Source organism: Empidonax traillii, unplaced genomic scaffold (genome assembly GCF_003031625.1).
Source record: "Empidonax traillii isolate 1590-97213 ecotype Southwest subspecies unplaced genomic scaffold, ASM303162v1 scaffold619:size634076, whole genome shotgun sequence".
NCBI lineage: Eukaryota > Metazoa > Chordata > Aves > Passeriformes > Tyrannidae > Empidonax > Empidonax traillii.
Window position 1 is genome coordinate 181,135 of NW_020955812.1, and position 17,758 is coordinate 198,892.

The following is a 17,758-nucleotide window of genomic DNA, read 5'->3' on the forward strand; positions in this document are numbered from 1 at the left end:
CACTATAGGTATGATAAATTTTTTTTTAACCATACTTAATTACAAGTCAAAATCTAACACTTTAATGTCTGTTACTTATCTCCTTCCCACAGAAAATAAGAAATATGGACTAAACATCCCTGTTGGCATTGTATTTCTAATTTATATGGGGTATTCTTGAAAATTACCTCCCAGCTGTACAGCTTAAGTTTTGCTGTAATCACGATCATAAGTAGGTAAGACTGCAATCATGAATTACAGTTTCAAACTGCCTAAAGTTCTGCAGAGATTAGCCTAGTTTAAAATGCTGAAAGAGTAACACATTTTTAAATGCTAAGAAATGTACAGACACTGCTTTATATTTTTACAATTTTGATAAAATCTAGACTTTCTGTTTCGAGAAATACACAATGGAGCCTTGTGTATGCATAGACATGATGGAAAAATACCACTGTCTCCAATCACAGAACATTACAGTGACTTAACACTGTGAAAAGTGTAACTCTTCTCCCCACACACAGAAACTTTTGTCTTCTCAAATATAATAGGTTGTAACTGAAATCTAGGGCTCTCCTTAATAAACACATTCTCAGTGGTCAATACTCAATTATGATTTATTAGGTTTATAAAAGAACATATTAAGACTTTTTCCTGATAAAAGGAAGATCTATGAATATTTTCTAATTGTCCCTATTCACCTGACCACTGATTGCCATAAGCGTTTCCATGTGAAAAACATGCTGACATTCTCAAAATATAGTAATACATTTTCTTGTATCAGTACCAGTTACATGTCCAATTACAGAAATAGTGTATTTTTACCTGATGATCGCATAGCAGTGACATTGTCACTTATGCACGTAAAAATCAATTGACTCTGCTGGTTATTTAGTTGGGAGCATAACTATTACCTCCAGGAAGCATGTGCAACTATAATCTAAATATAGAGCTCAACATAGAATCAGTCTTGACATTAAATTGGAAGTACAGCCTGATCTGGAGCACTGCACTGGCCACTCCCAGTGAGGACATTGCAAGGTTCAGAGAAAGACAGAAGCCAGGAAGTTCAGGATTGGTCAGGATGGTCATAAACAGGTAGAACACAATAAAATGTCATAGAGGTGGTACAGGAAAGTAAGCTGGTGCTTTTTGCTCTTCTGGCAGTATGGTGTGGGAATAAGATGACAATTTAATTAAAACCTAGTAAGCATAAATATGCTGTCATCAAGCAAGTAGATAGTCTACTGAAGTATTTACTTGGGCTATACTTTCAAATAATTCACAAAATTCTCAGCATCCAGAGGGACAAGACATTCTTATGCACTGAAAGAATAGGACCTGCAATGATGAGCAACCAGCCTTGGATAAAAGTGCTTCAGGCTTTGTTAATTTTTTTATTCCAAGTTTACAAATAGGATCTCGTTTGATAGGTAGTTTCATCTTGCATCTAGTCATGGCATGGGATCGTTTTTGCACTTCTTGTGACTACTGCTCACCGCTATTGGAATTAGGAGATTGGGCTGGATAACTACAAGTATGGTTTAGCAAAGGCAGTTTCTCAGAAAATCTGGTGACATAAAGAAGGGTAATATTTTTATTCATAAACAAACAAACCCCAAACAAAATCACAAAAACAAAACGACACCCCCCCCCAAAACAAACAATCAAACAAAAACAAAAGAAAACAAAACAAAACAACCCAAACTCTAATCACTTGGCTCAGTGGCAAGTGGCTTGGAAATCGGGGTTATCAGCAAAGTAAAAATTGTTCAGAAATCTGATTCATGTTTTATAACACACAAAACCTGCATTCACTGAAGAGCTTCCAGGTCAGACCTCCTGTACTTACTCCTGAAGAATGTCAGATAAGTTAGTAGCTAAAATTATCCTCAGAAACAAGCTAAGAAGCAGAATTAAACCAGCCTGAATGTCAGATACAGGACAAGATCCATGCAGCTTTCTGTGGCCAGAAGCCTCTCCTTTTCCAAGGGCCATTAAACTTCTGAGTCCAAAGTACCCCGTTTGCAGACCTTATACCTGAAAGATGAACTCCATGAAACACTTGTTGGTGATGTGCCTGAACCTGAAATGTGTGAGACCCATAGCCCAATTCCTACTCTGCCAGGTGGTTCAAATTACAGAAGTGACTACTGTCATTTGGCAATTGACTTCCACAGTGTGGGTCTCAACCTTTATTCTACTGGAGTGCCATGTTTCAAAATGGTTCTGAAGGTCACAGAGGAAGCCTGGAGTTTATCCTAACTCAAAAAAAAAAAAACAAAAACAAAAATTCAAACAAAAAAAAAGGATTATGTCAGCCAGCCACCTCAATCTACAGCTGCTTTAGCCCAAATGAAATTGCACTCCACTCAAATAACTGCTTCGCATCCCAAATCTTTTTATGGTGCTATGTCTGTGGCACTCAGCATTTATTTTGGATAGCTGCATTATCTAAAGCAAACTGTTGAATATCAGAAGACAAAAAGCAACATTTGCAGAATGCATGGTAAAAAACCCCAAAAATATTCATCTCAAATCACCTTCAGAGATGTTAAGGTGGTTAATGAATTCTTTTCACATCCACCTTCACCCTGCTACAGATATCAGTGGTGACATTATTGGTGGTTGGTATTATCACGGAGATTAACCTTTATTTATGCTTGCATTTGATAACATAAACAATCTTCTTACGTGGTCCGGAGGACTAGCCATGCTGGAAAATAAATTTTGGCATTCAATTTCTAGTCCATCTACATATACTCTCTGTAGTTGCTCTGGATCAACTGGCTGCTAAAATTTCCCCTCCTTTATCTTCAAGAGTGGTGATTGGAGTCTTGTAGAGGTTACAGCTAAATTTGAGTGGCAGTAAGCGCTCAAAAGAAAATAGCTTATTTTCCGTAAGAATATTTTTATGAGACGTAAAAGAAAAAATGAGAGGGATAAAGGGGAGTCCATTTCCTGCTGTGATGCAAATAACATCCAAACTAGTCACTCAAGAAGAATATGAATGCTTGTTCACATTAGATTGTAGTTTTATTTTACACTTTGCTATTTCAGGAATTTCCCATAATTCTTTATATAATCTAATTGCATGTCCTGAAGATCTCCGATACTGAGCATCTACAGAATGAAACTAGGGCCAGGAAGTGATTCCCACCTTTGAGCAGACTCAGTTGAAGACCAAGGTGTTTTGATGATCCAGTGCTATCAACTATCAATGTGATCAAAAAGCCCAGCAGGGGCAGCCACTGTCAGCCCTGGGTGTTTATCAGCCAATGGCCCAGAGGCCTCATGGACTACATAGCTCAAAGATTCTCCAGCAGGGAAACACAGAGGGATTCATATTTTTATCCTGTGTCCACATACCCCACTGTAACTACATCAGTTAGAGCAGCTACCATTTTTTCATCATTCCTGCATTCACAGGCTACCACAAGAGCTTCACAGACATCATCACCAGGTGCATTACCTGAGTGCTTCAGAGCGCAGGATGAAGATGCACACAGCCCCACAGGTGCACCCAAGGAGTCAAACACTGCACTCACATAGGCCAGAAGGTGACACCGACTAATGACAGTATGAAGAGAGAACTGAAGCATGTCCCTCTGTTGCAAGCTTGGGGTAGAACATAAAGGACAGTACACAATATGTAAAGCACTTTTAAAAAAAAGCATAAAAACACGAAGCATAAAAGCACCAAGCTTGAGAACATTAAACAGGCAAGAGATGAAAATGCAAAGAAGTAATTTACACAAAAATTAATGGAAGTAGTTTCTGCTGGTTTAGATCTCTTCTATGACCTTAAGGCACTTACATTTATTAATAAGGCTTTGCAATTACATCCTGTAATTTCATACTCATGCCCTCCAATGATTTACAGATATGAAAATTCTGAAAGAGATCAGCTCTGGTTAAGATCTGAAGTATTAAATAAAGTCTTCCCAACTCTTTCTTGTGTCTTTCACTCTGCCTCTGAGTAAGCTAGTCTGACAGGTTGGCTGCTCTGAAAGAAAAATATAAAAAAAACCTCAAGTCAATCAGAAACCTGCTGACTGTTTTGTTGTGGCCCTTGGTGATGCCCTGTTGGGTTTTTTGTTTGCTTGCTTCTTCCCATGGAAAAATACATACCTGCTTTCCTATTAGTTGAAATACGCAATACAGCTTCAGTTCAAAAATACGTTTCAGTTCAAAAATAAATTATGTCAGAATAGTCAAAGAATGTAATACATCTTTGTTACTGTGTTCTCTATTAAAGCAGCAGCAGAAGAAATAGAAAGAGAAGCAACCAAATGTCCACAAAACATCAGTAGTCCATGAGTAATGGTCTACCTTATTTACAATGTCACCTTATTTACAAGCCAGCTATTTATAATGTAGTTACTTGGAATGTATCATAATCAGTGATTTTATAAAATTCTCTCTCCAAATGCAGTTGCACCATGCTTGCTGATTTTGCCTAAATATTCATTTAACCAAAATCTGGGGTCAGAGCCCTTTACTAGCCAAGAACAAAAAAACCACAGGGACCAAAACCAAACTTAAGTTTTATTTTTCGTATTTACACATACGGAACTTTTTGCATTAAAAAACTTGAAAAACCAAAAAATCTGTACATATACTACAGCAATTAAAGTCTTCATGAAGAGAATCTTAAATTGGCAAGTTGATTTAAAATTCATTAAATAAAGCAGCATTAAAATCCAACAAAAGGGGATGAGGATGAAGAGGAAAATAACGCCCACATAACATTTGTATTATGCCCTTCACACATGTCATTTATGCTCACTGAATCTTTGCTTTCAGCATAATCTGAGAAACCTACAAATTCTGAGTTTCTTTCACTTGTCTGAAATAATTCCAGTAGGGGCTGCAGTGGTGAGCTACAATTGCTTCTCTTCTCTTCAGGAACAGACAGTCCATCTGTACACTTCACACTTAACTCCATATTCTGTTTCCGGGTTTCTCTTTTATTCCTTCCCAAGTGAAGTTTCACTTTTCTGTGCAGCTTTCCAGATGGTGAACTGCAGGCAGCACTGGCAGCCAATGCATTAAATTCCTTATTCATGGCAGTATCGGATACCTCAGCCTCCAGAACGACATTGTGCTGCATTTGCTGATGATTATCCCATGAATCGTGACGTTCCTTGACAAACGTAGGATTGGCATCTTCTTTTTTCAAACGCTTTGCTGGTAGAACCACTGCATTGTTTAATTCTCGTTTTGGCTGCGATAGGTTTTTGTCTTTTTCACTAAAATTTGTAACTTGAGTATGAGAACCTAAAGAACACATGCCTTCCTGAAAACACTGTAAATTCTTCCTATTTTCCTCTGGTTGCAGTATTTCCTTGCTGAATGGCTCGCAAACTCGAGACAAGTTCTCTATGTGTGCTTTGTTGTCTTTCTGAAGGGGCGGTTGTATGGAATTTGATGATTCAACAGTTTCTCTTAAGTTTGCAGCACGGGAGCAATCAGTTCTAATATTTTCATCATTAATTCTGAACTTACTTTTTAGTTCTGAAGGTTGTGACGGGTGACAATAAAGAAGCGAACAGCCAGATGCAGGAACAGGGGTAGGTGTGGGCACGGAATTTGTTTGTACTTCTGCAGGCTGGCAATCCAGTTTGAGTGCCTGCATTGCTGTATCCTTCCAGGAATAAGTCTTCAAAGAAATGCGCTGCTTTTTCAGTCGTTCTTGCAGCTCATCTGGTCTAGTTATTTTTCCAACAATAGGAGAAAAACAGCCTGTGCTGCATTTTGTCCTACAATGAAATTATTTAAATATGTTAATGAACATAAAAACCCCCCATGTATCACAACTCCACATTCAACTGATTCTAGAAAAGCAACTGAACTGACAAAGCAGTTTTTCTTTCTGATTTTGAAGGAAAGATATATTTAGGGTAGCAACACACTATTTCTACAGAAACAGAGTGCCTTATATTTGAATTTGATGTTTTCTTACTGATTCCTACAGCATATCGTTTTAAAAATACCAAAAGTCTAGTATTTCAGTAAACCTCAACTCATGGAGGCACTAAGAACAGAAAAAGTTAATTAATATAATGCAATTACTATAAATACTCACAAATATTCTATTATATATACACACAAAACTATAATTTGATTTTCTTGACAGGATTTCAAGTCTAACCACTTTGAATATATTGAAATCACAAAAGAAATAAAGGCTTGCCTTCATTAGGCTATCAGTTGTTTGACTCTATTTGTATTTCCTTTTGTTTCACTAAGAATATCTTAATTTCTTCAATACTTGTCATTTTTTAATAAATAAATGAGAATGTTATTTTTTATCTCCTAACTCATTTTCAAAACATCAGAGCAACCTCAAACTGTATTACTGTTTCAAGTAACAAAGACACTGGTGCCCACAGTCCAAAGTAAGAAACAAGCCTTTCTTGCCCTTTCAAGCTCTTGAGCTACAAAGAAGGACAATTCGCTTTCTTTGTCCAGCACCGAAGTTAGGAGGAGTAGAACATCGACAGGAAGTTTTTCCATAGGTAAGGATATCAGATTGACTGAAAAGGATATCATTTGCTGTTCTTAGGCTACTAAGAATGACAGAAAGCATTCAGAGCAAGATGTCCAGATATTACTTTCTATCAGCAATATTTAAGTACAATAGATTTGGCTTTACATAAGCTGAAAGATACGTAGGACTACGTCCGGCAATTCTTTTTGTTTTCATCCTTCTGTGATGTCATCTCCACTTCTTATTTTTTTCCCCCTAATTTCTGCTTTAGAGTACTGATTTGCCAGGTACAACCGCGTTGCAAATTTCAGGACTGATTTCAGACTGAAAACCATGAATTTACCCTGTTCTATTCAGATCCAAAACTTCAGAACTAAGTATCTTTATGTTCAATGTCTTGACTTACAGAGTCTTTAAAAGTTAGAATATATAACTCACCTTCTTATTTTTGCTGTATCATCTTTGTATGCAACAAACTCATAAACTAACTTGGAGATTATATCATCAACAACTTTATATTGTGTGCTTTGTGCAAAATTTTGGTGCCGTTCACTTTCAAGATGCTGCAATTAAAGAAAAAAACATGAAACAAATCTAATACTACCGATATGAATATACAAGCCATCAATATGATACAGAGCAGCAAGTAAATCTCATTAATTTATTACCAGCATCTCTAAGACATGAACTACTAATGCCTTCAGCTATCATACATAGAAGCAGCAATCAAGAATTAAAACCTACAAGGAAAAAATACCTACAGGCTGCTTTTTAGGATATATATTAGCAAAATATTTTAAAATAAAAATAGTTAGACACCTCTGTTGATACCACACTTTAGATATACAACTCTATCAAAGCATATACTTGACATTTCACTTACTGTTTGCAGATCTTCATATTTCTTCCCACAACATTCACAATATCCTCTCTTTTTTTTGTCCTTCTGAGGAAGCTGAGCAGGCATTCCACAGTCCTTGTCACTATTTATTTTGTTTCTGTTAAGAGAATATTAATAAGTCTCAAATATGGAACTGAGCTCTCAACTTTCCTCTCAGAGTATGTTCATTCTTATTCACTAAAAAAAAAACCAAACCAAAACAAACCTTTATTTCCCCTTAAGCTATTTAAATTACGTTAGTCAACACTTATGAAAAAACAAAGAAAAATTATGTACAAGTAAATAAAACAAACAAACAAAAACCACACAAAACCAGCAAGAAGACAGGCAGGCAGACCCAGTGGAACTATATGTAAGCATAAAACATACAGGTTTGTACGTACGTACTATTATCACCAGCTCAAAATAAACAATGGAAAATTGCTAAACAAATAAAAAATTTCCTTGAAAATTCAAAGAACATATTTGTTGGATATATTGAAATCTCTGAGCATAGCTGACAAAAACATCCAGTATCAGTATTTTTGATGCCTAGAAAAAACACAGCAAAATCCCCATGTCTAACAGATGACCTCTTATTCCTTCGTGAAAGTAACAGTCATATATTTTTTGGTTATATATAAATTTTGAATATGCTGATCAAATGCCATTTTTTCCTCTTTTTCTAGGTAAAGGCTAAGTGGGAATGGGAGAAAATGAGCCTCAAGTTCCTCCTGGAGATTAAAACATGAAAAGGTTTTCAATAGCTGCTCCATGACCTTCAAAGTCCTCATCTGGGGAGAGTTACTGTTTGCTGCAATTCACTATTAACCCACCTAAGGTTGACATACCAGCAATATAGCAAAGTCAACAATCTCTACTTCGTTTTTACTTTAAAGGAATAGTGCCATCTCCCTGTCTAGCCAAAAATCCTTCTGACAGACTTTACCAACAATCTGCATAGCTGTAAGCTCAGGAGTTTACATCAAATAACCTGTCTTGAACAATCTCTAGCATACAAAGCATAGCAATGTACTCCTCTGCTTTCAGTCCACCAGTCTAAATTGGTTTTAACACCTGCCCCAGCACTTCTTGGGTTCCTCAGGACAGGCTCCACCCAACTTTTGCTTTTAATGTTATATCAGCCTTCACATCTTCCCTCTTGAAAACAGTAAATATCACAGAAAACCAGCAAAGCAGGACACATAAGCAACAGAATGCATCATCTGAAGACTGAGTAATATCTACAGGTCTCGCCCAATGCAGAAGCAGAACTGATTACTTGGCTTCAAAAAGCTTTCCTCCCAGATGAAACAAGCAAGCATTCCCCTCACTCTCTCCCAAAGCTGGCATTCCTCACATCTACCTGCTGAGTATGAAACAATCTCCCACCTAAATATCAGTTTGGTTGTGCCCACTTGAAAGATTAACTAGGAAAACTCATTCAAATATAACTCCTGACATTTTTAATACATCATATTCCTTAATACATATAAACAGAAATGGTCTTTTTGGTTTTTTTTAATGTTTTAAAAATAATGGGCCTTTCTAATCCCATTGGAAGAGACACAGTCAGAAACTGCCCTATTAATACAGCAGTAACCCTTGCAAGATGTGTTTTTTGCTTTTTCATACTCACTGTAATTAAAAAAACAAACAAAAATAAAACCCACAAAAAAACAAACACAAACAAACAAAAAACAACACACCCAAAAAAAAAAATTATGGCAACATAAGCTGAAAACCTCCAGGTCTATAATAATGGTGAAGACTGGACAGAAACTGTGGAGAAGCCATTTTATAAAGAAAAAACATGTATCACACATAAGTCTTCAACCCCAAGGACAGAAAAGCAGCAAGTTACTAAATACAGGAAGCTCCACATATAGCAAAGCTACCTTTCACCTAAGTATCTATAGTCTCTCACACAAATCAATTTAAGAAGTCAAAGAAATATGCTAGACAGAAGAAACTCAAAACAATAGTTCGGACACAAAAAACCAGGTAATTAAGACACTAGTTAAATAGTTTCAAATCATAAAACTCATTTGCCAAAAGTTTTACTGCATCTATAGTGCTCATGTAGAGCCTGATTGCCTAGATGTGTCATACAAACACTTGCTTTAAGAACAACTGCAATTCTACTGGGCAACTAGAATCCACTTTTCATCTCTAAGGAGTCGAAGTAGTATTATCAGTCTAATTCCTATAAATTATCAGTAATACGCACTCTTTATCAACAACGATTATGCACTGTGATTGAACATCATTGCTTTAAAAAAATTTAACTGCCTACTTCAGCACTACACGAACAAACACAGAAGTCTTAAGAAATCCACTTCCTCTGAAATACTTACTGAATGGTATTCAAGATGAGGACAAAGAAGAAACCAGTGGCAGAAAGGAAAAAAATATCTTATGCTGACCCACAGTGAAAAGAGAAGGCCACATTTTTGGATGTATGCATCTGTATGTCCAAAAAAAGGACTAAAGACAGAATAAAGAGTAGATAGACAGACACCAACAGTGCAGTAAATACATCAGTTGAGACATGGCTAGTAGTATTAAATGGAACACAAACTTTAGAAGAGCAACTCTTTTAGAACACAATTACTTATGAAATAATTTAGAGGACAGCCCTCCCCTCTACCCACACCTCAAAAACAAGTTTTCAACAAACCTTTGCTTAGACTGAGTTTGCTTTTGACCAGAAGGATACTTCTTATCCACTTCAAATGGACTATATGGCTTCGGAACACAGTAGTTCAGTAACGGAAAACTGGGTAGTTGCAGATAAAACGGTCGGTACTGGCTGCATTAGACAAACCAAGTGCATCAGAACCATCAGAAACAGAAAAAAAGATGTTCATAGCACAAATTACATCAGGTCAAAAAGCCTGAAAAATTGTTTCTCTTTTACGTATGACACACACAGAATGCTAAGCAGATAAATATCCTAAAACAAGCCATTCATCCCTTCCTATAAACTTGCTACTGTCTTTCAGTTTCCACAGTTGTCTTACACATTCCCTGGTGTATGATTTTCATACCTATTAATTGTTGTGAGTTGGATAGCCAATAAACCTAAAAACAGTTTGGACAACACTACATTTGTGCTCCTGAAAAGTAGCTACAGCAGTTCCTAACATTCAATGCATAATTTTTACTTATTTTCATTGTACTGTTTTCTTCTTAAAAAAAAAAATAAAAAATTGATCAATTCACCATTCATAACAAAACTTAGAGAGATATCAGAACTAGCAACCATACCAATGCTCTAAATATATTAAGAATGTTTAAAATAGGGCATGCTGAAGTTCACATACTGGATCATGTAACTGAATTGCTGATGCCAGAGTTCAGCCTGATTTTTTTCCTCCACATTACTATTTTAGGCTACCCAGGCAAAACTAAAAGAGCAAGTCTGGAAGAAATAATAGGGATAGCTAAACATCTTGTTCTGCTTCTGAACTGTTACTTATGTTGCATAAAAACATGGTGCATAAATATTCAAAAGTGCTTCAAGTGTTTAGTACCCATTACATTCTGAAGTCAGACTCACATATATTTATATAAGAATTTCTTGTACTTACAACTGCATTGATCCAGTTCTTACCACTATTCTCATGTCCCTTATACCTATTACACCAACTCAGTGTATAACAGTGTTTAGATCTCTCTTTTTTTAATTCAGGGAAGTGTGAAAGACATCAGGTTAAAGAATTTGGCACTTATAAACCATGTCATAAAGCAGAAGTTAGTTAGGAATTCAAAGGTGCAAAACATGCTGTGCAGAACTGCACCTTTTTCACAATTCATTCTTCTGTCAACTTCTGGCAAACTGGCATTTTCTTACACAGCCAGGTCTGATTGAGACCAGAAAGAAGTGAAAAATTTCAAGGCTGAAAGTATCAGATTTCATGCCGCTGTGGATAATGAAATCAGATTATTAGCTGGGATTTTTACTTTTAAAAAGAAATGACTGAACAAGAAATTAAACCTAATTTCAAGGAATGATTTTAACTGTAACAACTTCCCTTTCTTTACATCCAAGCAGTCTCAGCAGGAGATGAATGTTATTGAGTTGGAACTCAACAGGACTGGAATTCAGTATAAGTTTTATGTGCCTTTTGGGTTAAAGGATTTAGATCTAAGAAAAGATGTAAGGGTTCAAAGCTTCCAGGTTTCCCTTTCATTCATATGGTCTTTGGCAGAAAGTAACCCGAAGAACCGACATTCATGATACAAAAACTGGAGCTACCTATTAACTTTCCACTTCCATTACCTATTGCAAATATTCCCTACTATACTAATACTCGCTCAATCTCACTCAGTAGCTGAACACATTTGTATCTTATAAGAGGACAGTATACCCGGCATCTAAAGTCAGGGAGCTGAAGGAAATTGAGATATAAGGACACACTTGATCAAGTAATTCTGAATAACTCAGTTTGAGAACCACATTATTGAATGCATGAAGAGAACCCTTACCGACTTGCATCTTCTACCCTGATGAATGGATTTTTCAGTCTACCTGCTCAAGGGGAAAGAAAATGAAATTAAGAGAGAAATACTTCATTCAGCAAGTTACTGCAATAGGTGAATAAATTAGCAGACTGTATTTTAGTACTTTTCTTGGGCATATAAATTGGGATGTAGCATGACATGACCATGTGAGAACTGTAGTACATTTGTATGCATTCAGAATATAAAGCAAACCAGAAACTTCTACAATTATTGAAATACTTACTTTTAGACTTTTGAGCAGTAACATGTTTTCCCTATTAAAAAAAGAGAGAAGGTATAAAATCCTTGTGAGTATTATTCTGCAGTTCACTTAAAGATTTAGCTGTAGGTAATTTAAGTTATGGGGGTTTCCCTGTGTTAATCATGACTTCATACACAGTCATGATCAATTTTGCAGGAAACTAAGCTCATCAGTAATTCAGAAATATGGTAACACGTTTCCAAAAGAAATATTTATTTCTACACTGAAAAAAACAAAACAAAACCCCAACAAACCCAGTGTTCTCCTTCAGATGCTTCAATTTATTTTTCCTAAAACCAAAACTAAACAAAGAAACCTACAAAGGAAAATTTTACATTAACTCTCTCCTCCCTGAAAATACCTTGCCACGGTTCAAGTTGATTCTCAAATAGAGATAACATTTTTACAACACTTTATAAATCCTAATTATTTGCAAGCTGTAAAATGCCACCAAAACCAGAATACAGCAACATTCTCCAACTAAAACAATTCTTTTCATTTGAATACATTTACACAGGTTTGGTCTTTGTTTTTAGCAATGAAGATTAAAATTAAACAGAATATTTGGTCTCCAGAAAAAAAAAGTAAATTCTATATTCAAGTATCAACTGTTAGCTACAATTGATTCTGGTAAAGGTAAAAACTCATTTTATATTACTTGTAAATAAATCCCACCCTGCTATCCATGGACACATGGACACACTGATGATTTGGCAGAGGATTTTATGTGGCCTCAATAATTAGCCAATATTGCATTCCAAAACAACACTCACTATGTATTTTCGTTCCATTTCCTTATCAGAGCCCCATGCACAGATTGGACAATTGGACAACTTCACGTGTTTAAATTAAATTACAGAGCAACTCCAAGTTTTAATGTCCCATTATATCATACACTAAAAACCTGAGAAATTGGGACATTCACATGCAAAATGCACATTATTGGCAGATAGCCTGAAGATGCTTTCTGCTACTTCTTTACAAAGGAAAAATTGCAGATTCCTTGTAGTGACAGCTTCTCCAGGAAACATACAATGATTTTTCAGAACGGCTCATGAAAAGTAAAGGATTTCTAATCACTGTGTCACGGGGAAAGTTATACAAGGCAACTGAATGGCAATTTACATCAATAATTTTTTTTGTTACTTATTACTCTTGAGGCATGCAGAATGGAAACTTCAGACAGCTCAGCACTTCTTAGATATCCTTTGCAAGAGCAAAGGACTACACATTATGGAATCAATGCTACTACGGAAGTTATGTATTAATAACTTTGATATATATAGCTAATACTTCGTATTTTTTGAAGATGGTTTTTAAATCAATTCAGAAAACATAATGGCCTGTGAAAAACTGAACATGAGCAAAACTTCATTAAAATAAAATATGCAAGCTTCACAGCAAGCAGTATTTAGTGTTTTGGTGTTTTCTCAGTTAACGAAACAAATGGCATTTTCACAAATAGCAAAGGGACACTTACCACATCTTTAAAAGAATTGTCTCCTCTTTTGATTAGATAGAGCTCCCTTTTCTTTTGTTCAATACAATTCTTAACATCTGGCAAAAAGAGGGAGAATTATTCTCAGTTTTTTGTATCTGTGATGTAATTGTAATTTTTAATATTTTGAATTCAACAAAAGAATAATTACATGAATGTTACAAGTTCAAGTCAGACTTTGTCTAACAAAAATATTTACCATCAATATGAAGTATCTTCACTCCCCAACTCAAAGCATTGGACAGTATACTACCAGAGGGGATTAAATCCTGCAAACAATAAATTATATTAATAATCTAATGCAATAAATAGCAGATTTAAAATAATTACAAATATATTGCAACATGTAATATGAAAGCTGAGATTAAAATGCAGATGCTTTGTTTTTTGCCAAAAGACTACTGCTCGTTTCAACTTACTTTGCAATCTCTGTGTTACAGCACTTTACCATCAAAAGACATTTAAACTTTCAGAAAGCCAAAACTGTTCTTTATTGTCACATTTTACAGCAAGATTGGAACACAGTGAATTGATACATTTTCTTTAACTTAATGAGCACCTCTCAAATGCAAGTTATATTAGCAATCCTGACAACTTTTAATACTTGTCATAAGACTTCACAGACTTTTAATTCTTCAGGAAGTATCCAAAAAGCATGATTTTGACAGTTTATTTAGGACAATCCCTCAACTTCTGCCTGAGCATTCCAAGGCTGACTTCTCTCTAAGACACTCTTACTACAGCTTGTTTTCTAGAAGAGCAAAACCAAAGTTTCTGAAGCATGAATTCATTGATTACTTGGTGTACCTGTTCTTTGATTGCTTTTTCAACCAAGGATTTTCCTCTGCTCATACGCACCTAAATTAAAACAGAAACACGTTTGTAGCAAGGTGAGACAATTCACATGGCTGTTAACAAATACACGTTAGCTATCAGAGTCTCCTTTTGTTCACTGTACTGCTAATTTTTCAGTAATGTGCATCTTCCTCACAGGGTTACAGTTGATACAGTCTAAGGGAAAAAAAACCCACCAATCTAAAACCACCCAACAAGTAATCATTTTCAGCCAAAGCAGATCACTGCATGGCTGAAGCAATGTTAGTGCTGGAACAACACAGACACTGGGAATAAACAGCCAGTGGCACATACCAAATGGTGTGATGATGAGGTTTTATCAGCTGGGGCTTGTGCAAATTGTCATAAATATAATCACAGCCTCTGTCTATCTGCCTTCTTTTCTATCACCAGTGAATCTCCTTTTGTACTTTATGCTGCTTATGCATAATGAGCTGCCTTTGCCTATCCAGGTATTTACAAAATAATGTTACCTCACCTATGCAGTGCAAAGACTAGCCCGCAGACTGGCTCGCAGTCACGTTTCTTAGTAAGTACCACATACATAATACAGCTAATTACTTCCAACTGTATTTTGAAAGGACACAAGATTTGTCCATGTAAGAAACTTCACATGAATCTGCATAAATTCAGATACTAACTTAACAATGTACATGCAATTAACATGAACTTCTAAGAAAGAGCTCAAAAAAGCTCAGCAGTCATAATGTTCAATTTTAATTATTTTTTCAACTACTATCCAAGAGTGCTTCTGTTGATATCCGCATTAACAACACATCAGTCAAGGCTTTATTAGGCTGTGTTTCTAAAGAGAGGAATCACAGAATGCCATCACGTGCCTATCCATATTGATCCAGCTGTCAAACATAATAATGTCAGTATTATCAGTCAGACATACTACCTTAAAACAGATTTTAGTGTACTCTGCTTATTTGCAAAAAAGGCTCCTTTTTAAAATTAGTTTCTGAAACTCTGCTGAATTAGTTTGAGTTAAATTTAACAAGTTAGCCTGAATAAATTGAAAAGTATATTTGAAAGAAAACCCCTTATTCACCCAAAGAACTGCTGCCATCTTTAGGAAACTAACTAGAAGGAAAATTCTAAGACCATATCCCTCCCATGGGTTGTACTCGATTCACAATATTATTACTAAGAAACTTACTGTATCTACCAACTTAAATGAACTTCCATCACGCTGATCTTTTCGGCTGCTAGGATGAGGTGAACCATTTCCCCCAGCACCTGCAGATTCTGGGCTAGGAACAGGAGAAATCTGGCCAAGACTTCGTGCAAATTTTGCCTCCTTTTTATTTGTCACCAGATAGTTGATATCCTTACTAAGGAAACTCTCCACCCTCTAAATATAGAGATATAAAACAAGTCATCATTTCAGGACAGTGGATCAGTAACTCAAATTTTACATTGCATACTTAAAAGTGATAAAACTTCTAAAATAACTAAGTACAAAAACACTGAATTAACAAGAAGATATTTTCTAAATATAAAAACTGAGTTGCACTAGCATCTTACCACTCACAAATTATAAGTTCAATTTCTTAATTTTGTAATCTTTATCAAAAGAACCTTGCAATGTTTTGATTATTATATTCTTTGAACTATCTAGCTGTAATACTTTCCAAATAGAAAAATTCAATACTGCATTGAGGAATAACAGAATAAATCACGGTAAACCACTGTCTACATAATTTTATGAAACAGAAATTATACTAAGTGTTCAGCTAAACTTAAAGACATGTGCATGCAAATGTACTTTAGTCTGCAAGAAGCTATAAATTTACTGAGTTCAGAACCAGCAGAAAAATTAAAGGTTTAGGAGAGTTACCATGTTTCACACCTATAATATTCATGACACTTCTCCAAAAGGTAAAGTCTTTAGTAGATTCATATTCTCATACTCAGTAATATAAATATGCAGGTACTCTATGCTTGTTCTCTTCTATTTTGCTCCTTCAGTCTTTCATTGCTAACTATCAAGTGACTATCACCTATTCGCCTTGTTATTTCTTATTAGCTTATGTAGCTTAATGCATTTCATCTCTTCAACTAATCAGCTTGGAAAGCACAAATCACCCAGACAGCAAGCTCGAAACTGTGCCTTTCAACGGTGCTCTATGCACCTTTTACAGAAGGATATAGAGGCACTTTTGAGTGCACTCCACACAAGTAACAACAAAACGTGGTAATTGATCTTGAGGGTGTTAGAGCACCTCAGATGGAGGCATTTACTCCTCAGGATAAGCCACAAAAACTTCCTTTCCAGTCTGTGATTTGTAACCTTACCTTTCACATATGAACTCCTAAAATTCTCTTTCGGAGAGAAAGACAAAATACAGAGTGCACTTATTTGACGTAAATGTAAAACGATGCATTTAATTTGAAACCATGTTAGTGCTACTCCCTACCGCTCCTGTGATTTCAGACAGCACCTTGATTTACAAGCATCAATTTCATAAAGCTGCTCAGTGTTCCTCTGAGTTCAAAGAAGTATTGCCAAAGCAACATTCAAAACAGGTAGCCATTTAAGCAGATCCCTTCTGCCTCGGTGCTTAAAAGGTATTTAATTCTCTAACGGCCAAGTTTTCTCTACATCAATTCAAATATTCAACTTTAAAAGAGAACTAAGCAACTGCACTACTTGTGTTACTATCATATCTTGTACTTGCTTGTATTGAAGTTTCTTCGATACAGAAGAGAGAATTGGGAAAAAGATTAGTAAGATGCATATAAAATTTATTATTAAATAAGAGTATTCAAAAATACTCATTAACATACCCTGTGCAAAAAGTACTCAGTGAAGTTACTGACTTTCAGTAAGCATATACAAAACTCTTCCTTTAATCTCTTTCAGGTTCAGCTGAACAACATTGTAACATGTAAAAATGTCAATGCAGTCAGAAGCAGCAGAAAAAAATCACCTCAAACGATAAAACTTAATAAACTTGGATAAATTTTAAGCCAGGTGAATAATCAACTGAATACAAACCTTAATAATAAAAACTTTTGTTACAATCAGCAAAGCAGGTTCTCTCAAAAAAAACACAGAATAACTTAATGATAAGCTCATTGTTTGTATTAAATATTAAGACAAACATAGAAAAATAAAATCCTCTCACAGATAAAGTACATATAACATCAAATGTTATTTATAAAGTAAAAATAATATAAAATGAAAGAAACATTCCATATGTCCAAATTTCCTTCTAGATTAATACAGGTCTCTGTTATAAACTTACCCCTCCCAGCTCTTTGAGGTCCTTTCCTAATTTT

The 17,758-nt window shown here is 35.5% G+C and overlaps 1 protein-coding gene across 4 annotated transcripts in view; it reads right to left on the minus strand.

Annotated features, from left to right (window-relative positions):
* Positions 1 to 4,539: 4,539 nt before the first annotated feature.
* Positions 4,540 to 17,758, minus strand: part of DBF4 (DBF4 zinc finger) — a 15,147-nt gene continuing 1,928 nt past the window's right edge. For 3 of the 4 annotated variants that reach the window (XM_027898739.1, XM_027898737.1, XM_027898735.1), the window contains 10 exons: positions 15,633 to 15,827; positions 14,423 to 14,473; positions 13,815 to 13,884; positions 13,598 to 13,674; positions 12,100 to 12,130; positions 11,841 to 11,886; positions 10,030 to 10,161; positions 7,353 to 7,467; positions 6,908 to 7,032; positions 4,540 to 5,738 (listed from right to left, as the gene is read on the minus strand). In XM_027898739.1, coding sequence (XP_027754540.1) covers positions 4,673 to 5,738; positions 6,908 to 7,032; positions 7,353 to 7,467; positions 10,030 to 10,161; positions 11,841 to 11,886; positions 12,100 to 12,130; positions 13,598 to 13,674; positions 13,815 to 13,884; positions 14,423 to 14,473; positions 15,633 to 15,827 — 1,908 coding nt within the window. In that variant the 3' untranslated portion in view covers positions 4,540 to 4,672. The remainder of the gene's footprint in view (positions 5,739 to 6,907; positions 7,033 to 7,352; positions 7,468 to 10,029; positions 10,162 to 11,840; positions 11,887 to 12,099; positions 12,131 to 13,597; positions 13,675 to 13,814; positions 13,885 to 14,422; positions 14,474 to 15,632; positions 15,828 to 17,758) is intronic. The other variant, XM_027898736.1, reaches the window with a different exon arrangement.